This window comes from Bombus terrestris, chromosome 11, assembly GCF_910591885.1.
Source record: "Bombus terrestris chromosome 11, iyBomTerr1.2, whole genome shotgun sequence".
NCBI lineage: Eukaryota > Metazoa > Arthropoda > Insecta > Hymenoptera > Apidae > Bombus > Bombus terrestris.
In genome coordinates this window covers 5,411,073-5,431,606 of record NC_063279.1, presented here as the reverse complement: position 1 = coordinate 5,431,606, position 20,534 = coordinate 5,411,073, and the positions used below count along the sequence as shown (strand labels likewise).

The 20,534-nt window shown below is 40.4% G+C and overlaps 1 protein-coding gene and 2 long non-coding RNA genes across 6 annotated transcripts in view; 1 reads left to right on the top strand and 2 right to left on the bottom strand.

The window, feature by feature from the left end:
• The window catches only part of LOC100646428 (protein-L-histidine N-pros-methyltransferase), a 41,295-nt gene that overhangs the window by 4,664 nt on the left and 16,097 nt on the right, over positions 1 to 20,534 (bottom strand). For all 4 annotated transcript variants that reach the window (XR_002308178.2, XM_048410240.1, XM_048410239.1 and 1 more), the window contains exons 3-5: positions 3,152 to 3,364; positions 182 to 569; positions 4 to 112 (exon numbers count right to left, since the gene is read on the bottom strand). Coding sequence is in view for 3 of the 4 variants with exons in the window: in XM_048410240.1 (XP_048266197.1) it covers positions 4 to 112; positions 182 to 569; positions 3,152 to 3,364 (710 nt within the window). In the remaining variant the exon portion in view is untranslated. The remainder of the gene's footprint in view (positions 1 to 3; positions 113 to 181; positions 570 to 3,151; positions 3,365 to 20,534) is intronic.
• LOC125385975 lies at positions 595 to 3,145 on the bottom strand. The gene is made up of 3 exons (XR_007225777.1): positions 2,019 to 3,145; positions 1,883 to 1,953; positions 595 to 1,795 (listed from the first exon to the last, which is right to left on the bottom strand). It is a non-coding gene; the product is annotated as an uncharacterized LOC125385975 (long non-coding RNA).
• On the top strand, positions 5,914 to 7,634 carry LOC125385976. The gene is made up of 3 exons (XR_007225778.1): positions 5,914 to 6,330; positions 6,407 to 6,534; positions 6,601 to 7,634. It is a non-coding gene; the product is annotated as an uncharacterized LOC125385976 (long non-coding RNA).

The window sequence follows — 20,534 nt, the reverse complement described above, 5'->3', positions numbered from 1 at the left end:
TGCCTGTATTACATTTCCGTTCTTGATAAGTCTGTTGCTCGAACGTGTTTGGGCATTCTTTTCCAGACGGTTCCGTATCCATCCATTCGGAAGCTGAGTATCGCGAGCTATCCTAAAAGCTTCTAGCGTATAAGTGTTTAGAAATATTTCTCATTGAATATTCACAGGATTGTGTACTAACTGGCTGCGCCTCTAGCACGAATATTACGTCGTCGAGAAAGTAATACGCCTGGCCGAGGTCCCCCTCGCAGAGGTAAGGCAGTTTGCTCCATACGAGACACCTTAGGCTCAATGGTGCGAAAACTCTGTCGACGAGGCTGGCTATTTGACCTTCTAGACCGTTCCCTTTTACTGGTAGATATTCTGACGGTTTGTGGTCACCCCTTTCACCAACTTCCACGTAAGGGCTGAAGGGAAGAACTAGCGCTACGACCAGACGTCCACCCGGAGCCAAAGATGATTTCAGACGGCGAAGTAGAGTATTAGGTCGATCGCAACGATCCAACAGATTCAGGCAGAGGATCACGTCGAATGGACCGCTTTCGTGCCATTTTTCTACGTCCAGTACCCTATAAGATAATAGAGTATATTTTCTTCCATTTTTATATTATTCCCATAGAATATTATGTCATATGTTGTTTGATATTTGAAAGGGGTGATAGTATGCTGTTATAATTAATTCACACAATCTGTTAAACATTTCCTCTCATCATCTTGTGTTTAAGATGTTTCGTTTAATGTTTTGGAATTTTATTTACGTGCATGCTATTTGGTCAAAGGTACAGGAACTAATTTCAAGAGAAGAATGCACATGATTTGTGGATTGCGTAGGATTAAATTTAAATAAAAATTTCGTAGCCTATTTTATATAGAATATTTCTTCTAATAGATTTTGATGATTTTCTTCTGTTAAATTTGGAACGTATTACATAATTTCTTTTTATTTGGGATACAAGAAATATAAAAGTTAATATGAAGTTAGTAAATTCAGATATTTTAAATGCAGGCCATTTAGGTACGGTTACGTTCTTACAAAAAGTATTTTATTTATTTTGCCTATTTTCATATTCTCGTTATTTTTAATAACACAAACATTTGGATAACAAATTAAATTGGATTTGGATGATAAATTAAATTTGCATTGTCAGTAAGATTTGAAACAGCGAAAAATCTAGCGCCACATAGTAGATATTAGATTTTTCTAACAAAGTTTTATCTAATTTTAAAGTAGTAAAAAAAATAAGAATGATATAATTACAATTGAAATACTATAGCTAAATATAAATGCTGTAGCAGGGTGTAGCATCCTATGTGGGATTTGTTTTAATAAATTCAATACTTAAAAATAATAAAATATGTTTATACAATCACTTAAACTTGTTTTCAAGTTACAAATTTTAATAAAACACATACAATATTTTAATAAAATTATTAAAACATAAATGTTATCCAAACAAGTTAGTTAAATGTTGATTAGTAAATCAGAAAATGAGACTTTTCAATTCATTCATTTTACAAAATATTCTTCCTTTGTTAATAATAAACTCAAATACTATAAATTATTTAAAAGTTAAGAAACCTTAAGGAAACACTACACAGCATTAAACTGTAAAAAACAAAAGTAATCCTTGAAAGCATATCTCACGAAAATCATATTAATAATTAGATAACAAAGAAATTAGTCTTAGCTCCAAAGCCGGAAGCAAAATCAACTCAACGTTCGTACAAACCTATTGTTTAATTATTTTCAAGCATCGAATTCGCTCGTATAACTGGATCCCACATAATGCCACACCTTGGACATGATTCGAATCAAAGTTACTGTTTACTTCACGGTGACTGCATCTCTAACTACTATCGTATTCTAAGTGTTAACACGTACTTCTCTTCCTATTTTCTCTTCGAAGATCTTCATTCGCGCCTAAGATCACGGGGGGAGGGTTCTAAACTCGTCTGGAAAAGAGCAAACGGATTTCTATAAAACGGTTACGGGTACATCGCACCCTACGGACATTTACTTAAAATTCGAATAGTCTCGGATTGCAACCGTATCGACGCGAGACAGGCCGGGTGTAAAACCACCGTAAACTTCTACTCCAATCAATTCGGTGCCATAAACTTGTTAGTAGCGCACCATGGTCTATTACATGCACCGTCCTCGACGACATTGAGTCGTTAGATGTTCCTCCAACTCTCGGATACCATTGAATCAAGCATCTACGCGCTTAATTAAGGCGACTACGAGGAGCTTTGAGATAGTCGACGTTCCATGAGTGAAGAATTCTATGTTCGTTCAAGGGTGAACTGGTCGTTCGATATGAAACTTAAGAATAATCAATTTATACATCGATACTGCAAGAATGACCTCAATGATCAGTTTCAATTTTCATGAAATCTATTGTTAACGAAATGTATTTTCATTTTTTTTCCTCTTCTTTTTTGGAATTAAAATTAGCGGTTCTGTCCAGTTTTTAAGAAATAGACGTTTACAGGGCAAAGTGGTAAAATAACGTCAATTTAAATGTACCTTTGATGTGATTTAACTTTCACCGGAAAGCAGAATTTTTCCTGCTAGATATTATTTATCTTTTTAGTTGGTACATTGCATATAGTATATCTATCGCTTTTCAATCGTATAGAAGAAACCTGTAATAGATACCTCATACGTTAAAATACAATATTCAAAAGAAGGATAGGATAATTTAGAAAATTGTATATTTATCTTCAACAAAAGTTCTCTCGATTTATTTTAATTACCTACTATTATAAAAACTTGCATTTTTAGATGGTTTACAAATTTGCAAATATTTTTGGAATATTTTAAAATTAGTTAACATTCTTTATTTCATCAGTTACACTTACTTGAAATATTCACAGCATCGTACGAATTTTCATTGCACATACTTGAGCAAAGAATTTCATTTTCTGTATATTTCAAACATAGATGGAATTACGACATTCTAATATAAAAAAGGTAAGATAGATGGGCGAATAAAAATGTGAAAAATTCTGTGTATCGTAAAATTTTCAAATTTCTACCCCATCGATATTTCGTTAAATAGTTACAAGTAGGAACCCTACAATTTTCTTATCCCTTTTAAGCTTTCGTTTCGAAGAATGCAAATTGAACGAAAGATTGAACGTGACTTACGTGAACTTCCTTCTCGCCAGAGCCCATCTCATCGGTGCTGATATGTCTGTGGCGTAAACTTTTTCAAAGAGGTGGGCTACATGAGCAGTGGTGGCACCGTCGCCAGCTCCTAAATCCACCAACGAATGCCACGGCCCTGTAAAGCCGCTCGCTGCCATAAATTTTTGAAACTGTTCGCAGGAAAAGACATGCATGGAGCCGCGGCCTAGCAGCCTGAAATCATCATTTTACAATGTTAAAATGCGAAAATTAATAATATAGGATATATGTACACAGAATAGCTCGTCTTTTCTTTGAGAAATATATTTGATATAAATATTGACGAGATTCCATTTCGATGGAATTATATAGCATATAATATGGTAAAGTACTATTTTACCACATAACTGTTCGTAATATAATAAAATACAACCTTATATATAATAATTTGTATATTTTTTAAATAAGTTTTAAATTAAAGTTTTAAATTTAAAAAGCACAGAAATTTGCCCGTATGCTCCTATGTAAAATTATAATTTTTGGAAGTTATAAGCTTAAAAATTATAAGTATTGAAAAGCGAAGAAAGTTTCCAACGCTATACAAACGCGTATAGAAATTTTCGCATTTTCTGTCCCGTACAAAATATAATTCCGCTGTAACAACTTGGCAAGGTAAATCTAAGTTATTACAAGATAAAGTCGTAAACGTCGAGATTTGGTGGTGCACGAGGTCGGCTACAGAAGGGTGAGACGAATAAATCAACGCAACGGTAACACATATTTCAACATCTCATTGTGCGGGTCGACGAAGCTTCCATGATCGATGAAAGGCAGCTGCATATAGAAATCAAAAGGTCCGACGTGTTTGTGGCTCGGTTTAGTCGGGAGAATTCGATGATGCCTCGTTTCGGAGGGAATCTTCCGACTAGCCGGCGGATGATGGTGAGGGCTGAACCATGGCTGAACGCACGAGGAAAAAGGGCGGGTTCATTTGAAAATACCAGCGCTGCCGCAACGCGGCGCACAACGGTGGCGATCCATCAATGCCGCGGAACGCGGGATTTTGATCGTGAATTCGGTTACCCCCGGCGTTATAAATAAGGCGATGGTGGTCTCATGGTCCCCTTCTTCGTGGGCCCACCTTGATTTTTCTCCCTCTCTACCGCTTCCTGCGCTCGACCATAGCCGGTGCCATCAATTAACGAGCACCTCCTGGCTTCTATTGAATAATAAATAAAAATCAAAAAGAGAAAGAAAAAGAAAAACAGACGAGATAGGAGGAGGAGAAGAAGGAAGAGAAGAAGATTTCAGAGGAGACAGAGGAAAGAGGTGCAGAAGAGGAGGATGAAAAGAAGCGAATGGAAAGAAGAGAAAGAAACATGGAGACCCGGTTGCCGCATTTTTCGTAGCATCTTTCCGATTCTCTATCTTGTTCTTTATTCTTTCCACGGATCATTCACGGTCTATCTCTCTTATTTCTCCGTTTATTATTTGCTTCTTTTCATTACCATCTTGTTTTTGTTTTACCGTCTCTCTGTCTCTCTTATACAGTGCCTGTTTACTTTGCCGTACCGTTGGGCTTGTTTCCATTGTCAGTCTCCACCATGGTCGCGTATAACCTGTACACGGGTCTCCTTGTTGCGCGCCGGAGACGATCAACCAGTGAAGAATGAAAGAAATGGAAAGGGAAGAGAGCGTGCAACGAAAGAGAAAACGAAAGAACCAGCGAGAAAGAGAGGGTGAGGGGGAGAGAGCAGAGGAAAGGAACGGGTAGATACACATACGATATACACGCGTGCGGCTCACAAATCAGGCTTGCGGATCGTGGCGGCTTCGTCGGCGGCGCGAGCGACAATTAATTCACCGCTTTTGCTCTCGGCTCCTCTTCTTGGACCCCATTGTGTGTACGTACTCGTTCCTCCCTTCTCCCCGCGTCGCAATGTTTCTCCCAATGGAGAATCGTTCGGGGCCTATCGGTGCTTCCAACGTCGCCCTGTTTTATCGAGCGATTCCGATCCCTTCTTTTCGCCCTTTTTGCTTTCCACAACTTCGTCGTCGGGGGCCCCCTACCTCTACCTTTCGAAGCCGCGTCTTTAATTTCGACCCTGGCGTCACGCGGTCTAGAGAAGTCCGGTGCGCGCGCGGCTACACAGCGTTGCCAGGTTTAAAAAGCCGATCCCTCGCGATCTTGCGTTATTACGCGGATTTTGAATCGGCCCATTATTTCTTTCCCACGCAGTTTCGTTACGTTGTTAATAATATATTATTATTTTTCAAATCGCAGAAATTAGAGCCAATTGTTTTAGGCTAAGATGCATTTAGATAATTCGAATGCAATACTACTTTATAATTAATTTCATACATCTTCGCAGTTTCAAGTCTGAGTCCTTTAAAACGAAAGATACACACTACAACATTTTACTCTATCTTTTTAATTCATTCTTTGAGAAAGGTCACATATTCTATATCAAAATTCAATTAAAACACTTATTCTCAGTACTAATAAATAGATCTACAAATATGTATCATGTTTTACCACATACCAATGACGAATTGCACTTAGAGCGCATTTAAACACTATCGATTCCAACATAGTAACGTGTTATAAAAGTAATATCAATACCAATAATCATGTAGCAATCTGAAAGCATACACCATCGGGATTAAAAATAACTGACTGTAAGAAATTTCGAAGCGCTGACGGCTAGTCTGCGAGTCATATCTACACGGAACGGGACAGTGGCGGGTATAAAGGTGATAAGAATCTTTTTCCAGGGGTTCTGGACGATTATTTACAATTCCAGCCACCTACTCGGTCCGGGCGGTGCGGTGGTTGAATTTTTGTCGACCGACAGGCGGCGCTGGTTCAGTTCGCTATGGCCTCGGTGGCTTTTATCGGTGAGGGCCTCTCGCGTTCGCTCGTAAAATACCTCGAAGGGCGAGCGCGTAGTGTTAAAGAGGCGCTCGAAGGACCGTTTACCTAATAATAGCAATAATATGTAAATGCGATGCGTATCAAGTCGCCATCTAAAGAATCCACTCCGCTACGGGCCTATTGTTTGCAAATCTTCGTTTCAGCCGTGCTGCTCTCTGCTGGATTGCTGCAGAGCTCTCGATACACCTATCTCCATCTCTTTTTGCACCATCGTTTTACCTGCGATCTGTCCTTCTCCCGATACCGGACGCGCAAATAATCGAAGGTAGGCTAGCATTACAGAAACACACCTAACGACACAGACGCGAGATGCGTCTCATCGTATCTCGGTTTTTCTACAGTATTCTGCTGTTTGCATTCGAAGAATCGAGGAGTCCAGGACGATGGAAAACGAGCATATGCCACGATATCATAAATTTACAGGAAGCTTCGCAACAAATTATTTCTTGAAAATGTTTGATACTAAACTGTAAGTATCTCAATTGAAGACCGAAGTAAATGATAAATGGCAATTAATATCGAACTTTGGTTCCAGCATTTGTACTTTGTTTTGAACGGCTCGAATCAGTTTGAAATATTAATATCGCTACGTAAATATTTTGGAGTAATGGCGTGCGATTTAGGTTAGTCAAGATACACGAATTGAATTCAAATAACTTGAAACTTTCCATAGTGCCAACTATAACAACGACATTAGAAAAGTAAAAAGAACTACTACTTGTAAAGAGAGTACTAGAGTACTATCGCATATTCAATTTTCGAGGTGGTCATATAACTCTATCGAGAATGTAACACATGCTTGTATTTATGGATGCAAAGTTCGGTTCAGCGTAAACCGCTTTAAGAGGTTACATCGACGCGGTACAATTATAATTTGATTCAATCTTGTCATGCTCGAGATTTTTCAAGCTTCGAACGTCATTATATATTCACGTCGTTACATTCGGGACCGATGTAACACTGTAATACAACGTGGAACTTTTCGAAGTACGCCCTGAATGGATTAATGAACCGAGTGACATGGGATCTGATTGGGGCAACACTTAAGGAATCCGTCCAGTCATCTTTACCTTCGTTTGTCGCCCTGAACGAGCATAACGCGCTATCCTGACCTTTCTCCTCCTTTTTTTATTCTTCCTTATGTCATTTCTCTTTCTCCTTCTTCGGTTACTTTTTCATATTGTTGCTCTAAATCGCTTTTCCACCACATCGAGAGACTCACTTTTCGTTTCGTGACTCACATTGCTGACTATAAGCATTAGGATATCTTATCCATCCTACTATACTGTAATAAAATAATCAGAAAATAAAATCAATGGGAAATGTTTAATTTGTACGAAATATCAAAAGATGTCTTAAATGTTTTGATGTATTGATATATATATTTATGGTTGGCGTTATCTATAACTTGCCACTGCAATTGCCAAAATTTTGGATTCCTCTATTTTCTATCGCACTATTGCGTTACTGTTATCGAAGATTGTATTATAAGCGACGTCTAATTAACAAGTAACTACCATCAACTGTGGTTTGTAATAATTACAACACATCTAATGAATAAAATTATAAATTAACCAAAATAATGAATAAAAATGCCCTTATACATACAATAACCCACTCTACATACGTAGATATTGATAGAAATTAATTTCGATTTTGTATTTCCTAATTACAAAATCAAATGTCGAGAGACAACAAGGATCTTGAGTTATGTTTATAACTTCCTCGTTCGATTCAATAGTCAATTTCAGCGGTATTACTTTCCTAGGATGCACTCAATCAATGTCTGCCAGACTGAAAAATGTATTTCGAATTGGTGAGAAGCAAAGGGATCACGGTGGCTCGAGAAATTTCACAGATCGTTCGCCAACTTTTCTTCGAGAGAGCTTTTCGTACGTTTACAAATTCAAATCGACCGTGAAACTTTTAATTCTGAGTCTTCTGTATTGTACGTGTATTCGCTGACAATTCGCTATAAACATAAATAATGGAACGGAACCGCTGAACTCAGCTTCTACTTTTCCGCTATGAAACATTATTGGCATCGACGATATTTATCATGCGTCTTCGAAGATATCGAAGGCATAGACGATATTTTAAGATATATGTATTTCTTTGAATTATTTGATAACAAAGGATCTCTCACAGAGAACAAAAAAATTCGCATAAGCTAAAAATATAGATTATAAGGAATTAAACTTATCATAGAAGCAAATATATTTTTGTTGTTTTCATTTTATAACAATTTTTCGTTATCAGATGGGAAGCACGTAAATTTAATTAATAAATGATTCAAGCGATTCAGCCGTCATCGGACTGTACGAAAGAAGAACGATCGAAAAGGCGTAAAGATTATTTGAAAGATATCGAACAAGAAGAGAACCAAGGGTCTTTCGTTCCGATGTCATTGTTTCTTGTACTTCCTCGATCTTCTTTCCCTTTACATTCTTCAATCACAATTATACAATCGACGCTCTAGGTTTTAGTAAAATCGCGACGAGACATGAGCATAAGCATGAGCAGAAACAGAATCGGAAAGAACGACGCGCTCGACACAGCGTATGCGCAGCTAGTGTGCGTCCGCGGTGACAATGTAGACCGTAGACGGTTTTCGGATTCATTCGACTATTTTCGTAAGCGCTCGTGCGTCGGTTCGACATGGTGGGGGTTAGCTAGCTTCGCTGATGTGTACGAGAAGTCAGCGCGTGGTGGGGAATAGCGACAGTGGGGATAGCATGGGGAAAAGAAGGACGAAGAGAGGGAGCGAGAAAAGGAGGGGAAAACGGTGTCGTTCGAAGGAAAAACGAGAGGAACGGGAATGGAGAAGACAGAGAGAAACGTAGCGTCTATTTAGCATTCCCCCTACCGCGGCGACGGTATCTCGTTAGCTGGCTTTTCGTTCCTTCTCCTTCTGCTCGTTCGTCGTGCTTGGAGCGCGGGTGTGAGAGACGAGAAGTTCCGAGGGCTATGCGAGACAGAACGGAAAGCGGAAGAGAGAAGCGCGAAGAAGAGAAGAGGGGAGAGAGGACGTAGTTGGGAGCTAGGGATGCTGGGTAGGCGTGGAACATGGACCACCCTGTCCACGAGCGATGGAGGGGAGGCCACGCCGCGATAGTCGCGGTGGTGGTGGCAGATCAGCGGCTGAAGGATGGGGAGGGAGGGTGGATAGGAGTATCCGTGGACAATAATTACTATTATACACGTCGGAGTTTTGCAAATGCTGTCCTCCGCGCCGGGTAAGAACGAGGAAACGGGCGAAGAGGGCTGAGCGGGTGGCTGGTGAGCATGTTTGCCCGTTATTTCGCTCAGCTTCTCCTAGGAGTTAAACGGGATAAGGGTTTGTCTCACGAGAGGGGGATGTGGAGCGATTCTTAAACGGGATCGTTATGCGAGTTTTTCGCATACTCTCTTTCCCTTCTTGTATCGTGTTGCCTTTCTACTTTCCTCTCTCTCTCTCTTTCTCTTTTATACTTCTGGATTTCCTTGTTCTCCATGTATCTCGTCTTCTTTCCCTTTACCCCCACCTTTGCCAGTCTCGAGGCCCGTTTCACCCCTGGAAACGTTATCCATCTTTCTTTCTCTTTTCCGCGAGCGTCCGCGATCTCGAAACGTTCGCGTTGCGTTCGTCGTGACTGCGAATATCGTCGGCGAGCGTGTGCGCGAAGACGTGGATCACACGTCGCGTATCCGTTCGAACCAATTCGACCCTTTCCCGGCGAGGGGGGGGGAGGGGGCGAGCGGTTCCACTTCCCCTGGTCTCTATACATCGCGACGCTTTTACGAAAGGGGCGCGAGCGAAGAAATCGCAACGCTCTGTATCCTTTCCTTTTGTTTCCTCGCGTCAATTTTTGAAGGATACGATGCTCCGTTTGTTTCGCCGCGATAAGTCGGCACTGAAAAGGGAGGTATACGAAGGAAAGAATTCCTATTGTTGGTTGTATCGAGGAATAGCATTTGCTGAAAGGTTATGCTTGAATATGAATCGACTGTTTAGAATAACTTAGAATTTTTATTTTGTTTTGAGATTAAATAGGCAGTTCTGTTCCTACGTCTTTCTCGTGCCTCGATTTCATCACGATAGTTCGATCGAATTAGTTTACCTCGATTCACCGTATAATAATTCGATTAATTAGCGGTAGTCTATTTTATTCTATTACCGCGCGATATCGTAGTTTGATAAAATAGGATTCTAACATTTACTTGGTGAATCTGTAAGAGTACGATATCGTATCAGTTTGTAATTTCGTCGCAAGTTCGGGAACATCGTCCGATTTTCAGCGAGATTGTCGTGGGAGAATATAGGAGCACGAAGTGGACTATTCGCGAGGGAAATACACGCTTTTATAACTCGTTTCTTCTCGGCGCCAGCTACAGCAAATCCTCCCCCCTTCCTTGGAGACATTTCTGAATTTTAGACGCCTTAAACACTGTGATTCGAGTACGATCCCCAAGAGTTGTTGCGCCATAAAAGATAAAGAAGGACGGGCGTAGACTCGATTCGACCAACCAGCTACATATCGTAGCTTACTAGGTACAAGAAAGAATAAGAATAAGAGCGTGCGTCGAAAAAAATTATTCTCTTAACGTATAAAATCAAATTGGACTTATTAAGAATCGAGCGTTTAAACAAAATCCCAGGTAGCTGTCTAATGTTCGGCTACATATATTCAAAGAAGCTGAGATCCAAAGATTTACAAACGACGATCAAAGGATAAGTGGCGGATAAAAGTCATTCGTTCTAAAGTATACGAGAAGAATCAAGAATCGCGACAACAGAGATTAATTGCGTTGAAGCGGTGCAAGAAACGTTTAACCAGAGCTTGCAGGTGTCGTTAGAATATTTCCGAATTTATATTCGTTTTCATCGAGCAAAAGTTCCTAACGATCGAATAAAGCGAAATAATGTTTGAAGATGTCTTTCCTTCGAGCTGAGCTTTCTTCGATCGTCGTATGTAAGGTCAATGTATCTTGCCCCCACCGGAACCTTCCATTCTATCGACTGCAGCGTATATAATAAGTTACACATCTTTTCCCAAGTGCAAGTTCCTCGCGAACGTGTTCGATATATATAATAAGCGTAACACTGCATTCTCTGATATAACTTTTCCGATCGAAGGCAGATACCGACGCTGTTACAGCTCGGTTTCGCGGTAGCGTGTATTATGCACAGTTTGCCCGCAAGCTTTTCAGAATGGTTTAACGGGATTGGGAATCGAGCGGAGATGGTAAATTTATTTTTTACATTGCTTGAAAAGCCATCGAAAGAGCGCGAAGATATTTACCTTCTGAAATAATAATGTTGCTTTTAGAGGTACGTACTTTGATCGTTCGAAACGAGAAACTCGACCATGAGATCTACTCGATATTTTAACTGGCAATAATTAACGAATAATTATCGATGATTATTAATTCTCCTTGTATTTCTCATTCTGATTTTTCTGTGACGGATTACACACGTTTCCACTATTGTAATATTAGGAAATTGTGGTATATTCTAATCAAAGAACGAATAACGGTAGATGTTAATAATGGGATAATTAACGAACGTATCGATGATTATTAATTCTCCTCGTATTTCTCATTCTGATTTTTCTGTGACAAACGCGTAACGGATTACACACGATCCCACTATTGTAATATTAGGAAATTGTGATATATTCTAATCAAAGAACGAATAACGGTAGATGTTAACTGCAATTTTCACGCAGGAACATTACCGGAAAGTATAAATAGCGAAGGATTATTACGTTTGTACCGTCAGACACGATACGAACAAAGATGACTCCGGAATGCGTTTTCTCGCTGAAACGTTTTAGGATTAGAAAATTCTTCCTCGATATTAATTGGATAATTTTTATCTGTTACGACACACTCGTACTACGCTTATAAATAAAAGGGTTATATACATCCAAGTTCTCTGGATTCCGAACGTATTCGTCCAAATTGATCTCGATTTTACTTATTCGTATAACTTTCAAAATTGCATTTACGGTGGCTAAAGATATAGCTCCGCCCAGTTGGCTGAAACACCCTGTATATCTATATAGCGTACTTGGAATCGAAGAAGACACTGGTTCGCCGTTCGTTAGGCGAATCCTCATGGTAGCGACGAGAGATCGCGCGGGGGCTACGGCTAGTTTTTATCTTAGACGTTAACGGCCATTCCGATTGGCTGGTTGGTCAGCCCCATATCGTTCGATTTATGTGGACGCGCGACTCTACGAACGACAGCCGTGCATATGTAATTCGTAGGGTTGCTCGTAGACCATCGCTACGCGGTCTACGATTCTTCCTCTGCCCCTGGTCCCATGGAAATACATACCGGTTTATACCGATACTATATACGGGGAAGATGCGTTCGTCACGCCTGTACCGTCGATACCAATACGCTGTCACAAAGGGATGCTTCTTGCTTTCCTCTTTAACTTCCATCGCGTCAAGCTGTTTATTTTCGTATCGGATGGGATAGATGATTCGAGCGGCATTCGATACGTTCGACGGCGTGTTGGTAGACCGAGTATTACAAGCTGCGATCAGGAACGGGGTGGTTGCCCGTTTGCAAGCAAATCGAAAACGAGAAATAATTTCCTATTTAACGTTAGAACCACCAAACAGCGTCGAATTGACGGGATTAATTTATTTAGGATTGGTTATCGTAACGGTATCTAATTCGACGAATATCGCTATCGTTGATTTCGAACGCCTCAAAGTACGTACAAATTTTGGAATATCCCATTGCGATTGAAATAATAAGACGAAAATATAAAATTGATCGCAAAGAGCGATTACTCGCGAGCCAAAGCGAGCAGGCAAATCGAAAGCGAGAAATAATTTTCTATTTAACGTTAGAACCACCAAACGGCGTCGAATTGACGGGATTAATTTATTTAGGATTGGTTATCGTAACGGTATCTAATTCGACGAATATCGCTATCGTTGAATTCGAACGCTTCGAAGTACGTACAAATTTTGGAATATCCCATTGCGATTGAAATAATAAGACGAAAATATAAAATTGATCGCAAGGAGCGATTACTCGCGAGCCAAAGCGAGCAGGCAAATCGAAAGCGAGAAATAATTTCCCGTTGAACAGATTCTGTCAAAATAGCGAGTCTCGGAGTTCCGATTTTGCGCTAACAATTCGAAAAATATCAAGCTTGTTCAAGCGTTAAATTTAAACTTACGTGCACGTGTTTCGAGAGTATTAAGACGAGAATATTGAAACGCCCAATTGAAGTTAAAGTATTCGATTGAAAGTAGAATTGATGGTAAAACTACACGACGATATGTGCCTGTAAAAAACTGTACAATCGATATAAATAAACGAATCATAAGGGAAAGTATAAAATATCATACAGTTCAGTTTCATCAAACGGTTACGTATTATTATCCGTATATGCGCCTATGTCGCGTGCGCGACGAGGGTGAATTTTAAAATTCTCTGCCCCAATCGTGATTCGAACGACTCCTTTCTTTTTCCTACTCCGATATTTTCTAGGGAGACATAGTTAATATAAAAATAATAAGGCTCGTTATATACCTATCTGCCTATTAATAATACGAACCACCGTTATTTCCTTTCTTTGTAAATATCCAACTGCAGTTCTTGGAATACTAACGCGTTTTAAACTTACATGTTTGTTCTTCTTTGAGAAAAAAAGCGATATACATTTCGTAAATTACATCATACTGACTTTTTATTATCTTCTTCCTTTTTATACTTTCTAATCGATATCTTTTTTTTCATCATCATCGAACGATCGATGCCGTGAGCGATGAGCGAGACACTTTCTTTCGTTACTTCGATGGCGTTGTAATTTCCTCGCTATTCCTCTTTCTATCAACGAAAGGGCAAATCACGTGTAACAACGCGTCTCCGAATAAAGCAAACTTTTCTTAATTCTCAGCGTGGAGTCTTTCGATCTTGGAGCGCGCGAGTTTCGTCGTTCAACCCCTCAGACATCCCAACAAACCCTTCCTCCTTCTTCGCTCGTCTCGTTTCTTTTCTCGGTCAGCATCCTGCGATTGGTCCACGGAGACGACGTTGGCTCGTTGGTCAGTAATTATCATTAGCGCGTTTGCGCGGCGCTCGGCTCTCCTTCCGATTGGCAACCCTCTCCGTAATTAATCGAGGGGCGCAGGCGCGAATTCTCGCGTCTAATGGAAAAGCGTCTCGTGGGCGTCGACCCCTCGAAAACCTCTGGATTTCTGGCTTTCTCTCTGTTCCCAGTCCTGTGGCCACTAATTATAAACGAGGGGCGGCGCTCGTTTCACGCATACCACCCTCTTCGTGGCCACGCGCCCTCCGCCACGAGTTTGCGCCCTGCTAATTGCTCATTAACCCTTTACCTCGTCAGGAACTCGACAAATGTGGGCGTTCCTAGGTGATTTCTTTCGGTCGAGACGATTTTCAAAGAGGAAGACGTAACACTTCGTCGACTGAGAGTTTTATCTGTTCCACGTCCTATCTATATTTTCTTATCCGAAGACGTTGTAACAGGTATACCAGTAGTAGGTACCGTCGAGGTTGACTGATAGAGGAACGAGTGGATGAATTTGTAATAGAAAAATATATCGAAATAAGTATAATTTGAGGTATAGCGTATGCCGATCCAGATCCTCGCTCTTACAGTGTTACGATACGATAGAGGAAACTATGATAGGGAGCACGTTCATATATTAGGTCGCCCGAAATGTTTCTTTCGTTTTATAAGGAAATAATGGACGCACGACATTTTCTCTTTTATATTATTTTATCGAATTACGTATGATTTATTTTGTTCTATCAAAATAAAGATCACAACGTTCGACAGATTAGGTTTCATGTTTGTATAAAGACGCGTTGTTGCAAAGGACGTGTCTGTAAAAGAAAGACACTTTCCCGACATCCTAATATTTATAGCAAAGGACATTACCAAAAGGTTAATCTTGTAGCTGTAGCTGAAGGCTACGAGAAACAACGATAGAAATTTAGTTATAGCTCTTCTCTTTCTAGACCTTGTAATCCAAAACAAAATTTGTATTCAAGGGCACAATAACATTTCTTTTGTTTCACTAAAGTCTATTCTCTTGGTAACAGCGGCTTTCAGGTAACCGATATACAAAAGAAACAGGTGTAGAGTTTTTCTCTACATCTGAAGTAATTACTTCGACAGGTACGTTTTTGATCAAACTCGGGATATTTTCACGCGTTTTTATTTCAGAAAAGCGTATTCTAACACACGTTCCTTATTGTTATGAAAGCCGAGAAATCAAAGAAGACTCGCGCGAGATAACGAACGAAGCAAAACGAACGTGAATGGTTCGATCAAGTTGAATTTAGAAGAGCGCGAAGATTATACGTAGATACAGGTGATTAGATAAATTGCAGGTTGAACAAATTATTGGACTACTAATTTACGAGGTATAAGCATTTATGTAAAAATTCTAATCCTAAATGAAGTCGAAGGGAAGTTCGATAACGAAACAGAAATATAAAGTGGCTAATGGAAAAACGGATAAAATATGCTCCTATAATTGACACACGGTTGTCTCGTTAGTTTTCCATATCTGACGATTTTTATAAAATCGACGCGACTTAATACTCCGAGGCCGACAAGCACTTACGAAATTATATCGATGTTTGGCCGGCGACGAACAAAAACGAGGTGGGACGTAATGACGTGTTTTCAAGTGATAAACATCGCGAACACGTAATTCCCTGGCAACGTATGTTTCCCAATCGTTTCCGGAAAATTACTGATTTCATTGCCGCGTCGTTGTAATTACGAAAATGCTCGGCCTGGTTCCCTCGAATTATCGACTCACGTGCTTCTGTTCGCTCATTAAAATCGTATTTACCTTATAACGCCATAAGTTTACGTGACTTTGCCGTTTGCATTGTAGACGACAAATGGAAACGAATGGTTTTGCTAACGACGACGTTTAAAAATTAACGTGTCTTCGATCGTAGCGCCGAAGGATATTACGATTTCCTCTAATATCTACAACGTCTTAATTAGTAGAGGAAATTGCGAAGCAAATAAAATTTGTTATTTTACTACTCGTCGTATAAACGAAACAGCTATAGGTACTACGATATATAGTGTTGCGATATCGCTCAATTTCTCGACAACCGACTGGCAACAAAAATGTAAAGAATTTCTGATTCTCGGATAGAAAATTTAGAAGCGAGGCAGACAAGTGTGACGTGCAAGTTTCGGCACGTGTCGAACCAGCGTCTTAAAAGTATGGCCAAGCAAGAAGATATTGTATATACCCATGAGAAAATAAGGATCTGGTCACCCTTTGGAAGTCAGGTTTACAAGGACAGAGGGGAGGTCGAAAAGCAGACAGGGATATAACAGGTGGCGCGCGGAACTAAACAGCCCCTTTCCTCGATCGTCCTTCTTCGGCAGGTACGTACTCACGACCATTCTAAAGTTCCGCACACTCCGGGGCCTGACACAAAAACTGGCTGCCGTGTTCCGTCTGACTGCGGAATCTGTCGGGACCTCCTCGTCTCACTTTGTTACGATCGATCGGATGTTATCCACCCCTCTCCCTTTCGCGCAATTTCATGTTATCTTTCTCCTTACATGGTTAGTCGATCGATAGGTATTAGGCGATCTTGATTTAGTTTACGAGAGTCGGGTATTTTATCTACGTAAATCTACAGTTCGTACGAAATGTAGAAGTTCGCGTAGGAGAAATATAGCGTTATCACGAACACCGAACAATTTATGAAACACGAGAACGATTTAATAATTCGGAGAAATTCGGAGAAATTTCAGTAGGTAGATATTTTACGCTACATCGAAATTTTCTTCCAATTATGGAAATTCTCTCTCGTACCTTCGACTTGTGCAACAGTCTCTTGTGACGTATCTATTATCCCGACGCGTATTTTAGTAACTTCGCTAACCGGATAACCCACTTTATACGCGTTTCTTGCTTCTCTCAAGTTCTTTTAGCATCGGGTTTGTGCATCTTTTACGCGTTATCTCATCGGTTGGCCCTTAATACGTAAATCTGTCGTCTCTCTACAGAGATCGCGTATAAACGATGCGAACCACGAAAACTATCTCTCTGTCGAGAAAGGACGATTCATCGATCGGAGCCACGCAGATGTTCGCAGACCCGAGCGATGGAATTTCTCTGAAATATCATGTTCGTTAGTCGGAGAGAATAGATTTGGCTAGACGCGTATCTGCATCGGTAAGATCAAAAGGATTAAACCTCGTCGATATTCCTCCGTATTTATCCAAGGAATCGTTTAATCGCGAATTATTATCCTACAAAGGATGGTAAACTGACAGTAGCGAGAGCCCTGGCGACTATAACAGACTACGAGAGAGCGAAACATTCAATTACGCGTTTCTTGATCACGACTCTTTCGCTTTTCTACCATTCGCAGAACGTATCAAAAGTGGCAGGATAAACAGGACGAAGGCACGAATCAACAGGCACATCGATGGAACACCGGCATTAGAAGCGAAACGGTAATGGACCGGGCTATAATTATTCCGTGTTCCGCGGAGCAAACAGCCGGTAACGACCGAATTTGCATCTGGATACAATCGTGCAGCCATGGAAATAACAGAAACTCGCTGGTTCAAGGAGAACATTTCCGGCGAACAATTAGAAATAATGGCCGTTCCACGTCGATGTAGCAATCATTGTTAATTGACATCGAAGGAGCTGCGAAACGATTCGGCTCGACGTGGGTCTCCACCTGCTCCCGGATCCCTCGAAAATTGCGCGCAATTTCGTTCGAAGGTTGAAATTCATTTTCAGGTACACCGAGTATCCGATCTTCTTTTTTTCACGGCATATGCGATTGTTTTTGCAGCAGTAGAATTAAAAAGCGTGGTAGGGTAGGGGTTGTTCGAGTTAAGATCGAACTCGAAGACGTTCGATCTTGAATTTTGTACGAAATGATCGAACTTGTATATCGCCGGACGTCATCTTTACCAATCATTGATGCGATAACGAAAGAGAATGAGAACGTATCGTACCCCTGATCTTTATATATTTAGTATATTACCCTTTAGTATATTATATTATAGTGTTTTTTAATTCAAAACTCGTCGTAAAGTACACGATAAGTCGCGTCTATCGTAGTATTTTCTAGAGGCAAACGGGTTTAAGATTCAGCGCATTTTTCGTTCTTTTCCAAACTTTCGAGTCACGATATTACGCTATCGAAGATATTAAGGCATCGTTCGTATTAATAATTCTACCTTTCAGTTTCGTAAAACTTCGTCGATTCGGCTACGTTCGAGAGACTTACGTCTGTAGCCCGAAATAAGTAGCTTCTGTTTGCAATTACGTCATATTAAAAGTCGCCTGTTTAATCACAGAGCGAGAAAAAAAAGTTAGAAACTCGATGTGTCCCAAGGGAAAGATCAAGCCGGACGAAAAATAAAACGAAGACGACGTTGAAGATTTGAGAAAGGCGAACATCGAGACCTTCGTCCTGCAAGCGAACGGATGCACGCTTCGACCAGACTTGATTTTCTTTCGTCTCTCCCTCTTCTTTCTCTTCTTCTGTCTTTCCTCTCAGATGCTTTTCGATCCCCTCTAACCTACTCTCTCTCCTTCGTCTTTTCTATCTTTCGTTCGCTCGAAATCGTTCGCTTCGCTGGTCGTTTCTCTCTTGGTAACCGATGGAGGACATCTCACCGCTAATTATGATTAATTTGTGAGACGAGCGAACGGGTCTCGAAGTCAGCGGCTACCAAGATGCAAGGGATCAGCCGTGGGGGGAATGTAATTAATATTCTCAGCGGGAGTGCGTTGTAACGTCACGTGAACGTCACCCAGGTGACTCCGTCGTTCTTCTCATCCTAGTTTGGAGGCTTCGGCTCTCCTCCTTCCGTGCCAACGTTCTGCCGTGAATACGCATAATAAAAGCCCGGGGACGATGGCTGCTAATTGCTGTTTAAGCCGTGGCGAGTCATCGTAACTAGCGATGGGATCAAGTTCGACGCGTGTTTGGAAAAGTCCAAGTCGATCTTCATACTCGAACTTCGTTTCGTGGATTTCGAATAGCACTCGTACGAAATAATAATTCCTTCGTTATCGATTATTATCGTCGGTCGTTATCGAATGAAATCGATCGTTTGAAATCATATAGGAGCGAGGTTTCAAACCGATTTTGACTTTCGGATAATGAAAAGAAGTCACAGAGTCTGAGATACATACGTACGTGTATCGCGCGTATACAATTTTCTTTCAACTTAGAAATTCGTTAACAGACTTTATGGATGAAATTACAAGGCAGCCTCGTTCGTTACGGTACGATATCATTATCGTGCAATTTCGTTTTGTATGCTCGGAATTTCAACACGGATAATTCCGTGGCACCGAAGAGCGAGGGTATAGTGGTTTCTTTATGGAAACAAGGGGGATCCGGATCCGTCGATGATCGATCGAGTCAAAATAAACGCGCATCTAGTATTATGTATCGAGTTAGGCTACTGTGTAGCGTGGATCGATCCGGTTTCTTTCCGAGAACGAGTTAGCGCATAGTTGGTCGTCCGAGAAAGAGTTTGCTTTAGAAAATAAGATCATCGGTGTCTTTGAGTTAACATCGATGATTTCCGATAGCTATTTTCACTCGTAACAGTGACATCGACTTCCGTAACGACGAACGAGAAAAGTCGCTAGATTCGAACCGTAGAATGTCGAAAGTGTAACGAATACTAAAATGGTCGGGAGAAATTTTTAGTTAATTGAGAGTTTGTTTTTCAAGATACGTGGAGTGTGTGTAAAAAGTAATAATCGGACATACCGATGAGATAATATACTTGGATTATGATATAAAAGTAAGTATTCACGTAACGATAGAAGGTGAAAAACTGCGAAGAAAATAACGCGTGACAGGCTCTATTTTTAAAATAACAGCCTTAACTGCGAGATTATGGAAGTTAAGAGGTCGAGCATAACGAAAATTATCTGATAGCGTGGAATTACTATTTTCGATGGTATAAACGAAAGTTATCTTGATAGTCCACGGCACAGGGCCAACCGATAAGGCGATGCAATTTGGAACGCCGAATATTCTACCTATACGCTTAGTTACTTCCCTTGTTTCACGTCGCGAATAATACCCATCTTAAATTCAACTTGGTATTACGAATGTTTTTCACGAATATCGAGTATACCGTATTACGTAAAAATATTCGAAATATTCTGGCAATTTAATTCATAGTTCGTATTATGAATCGATAATTTTAACATTTGTGGTGAAAATAATCCTGTCTACTATCGAATTTTTAATACGAGCGCAAAATGTACTCATCGATTTTATCGATTCGACGTCAAGTTAACGAGAAAGCGACAAAGCACTGTGCTTTCCCTACCGTTCCCATATAAAAAAAAAACGACGAAAAAGCTCTTACTTCTTTAACGATACCACCGATAAAGATCTAAACTTGCGTAAACGCTATTTACACCGGTCTACTTACGGTGTCGTATAATCAAATT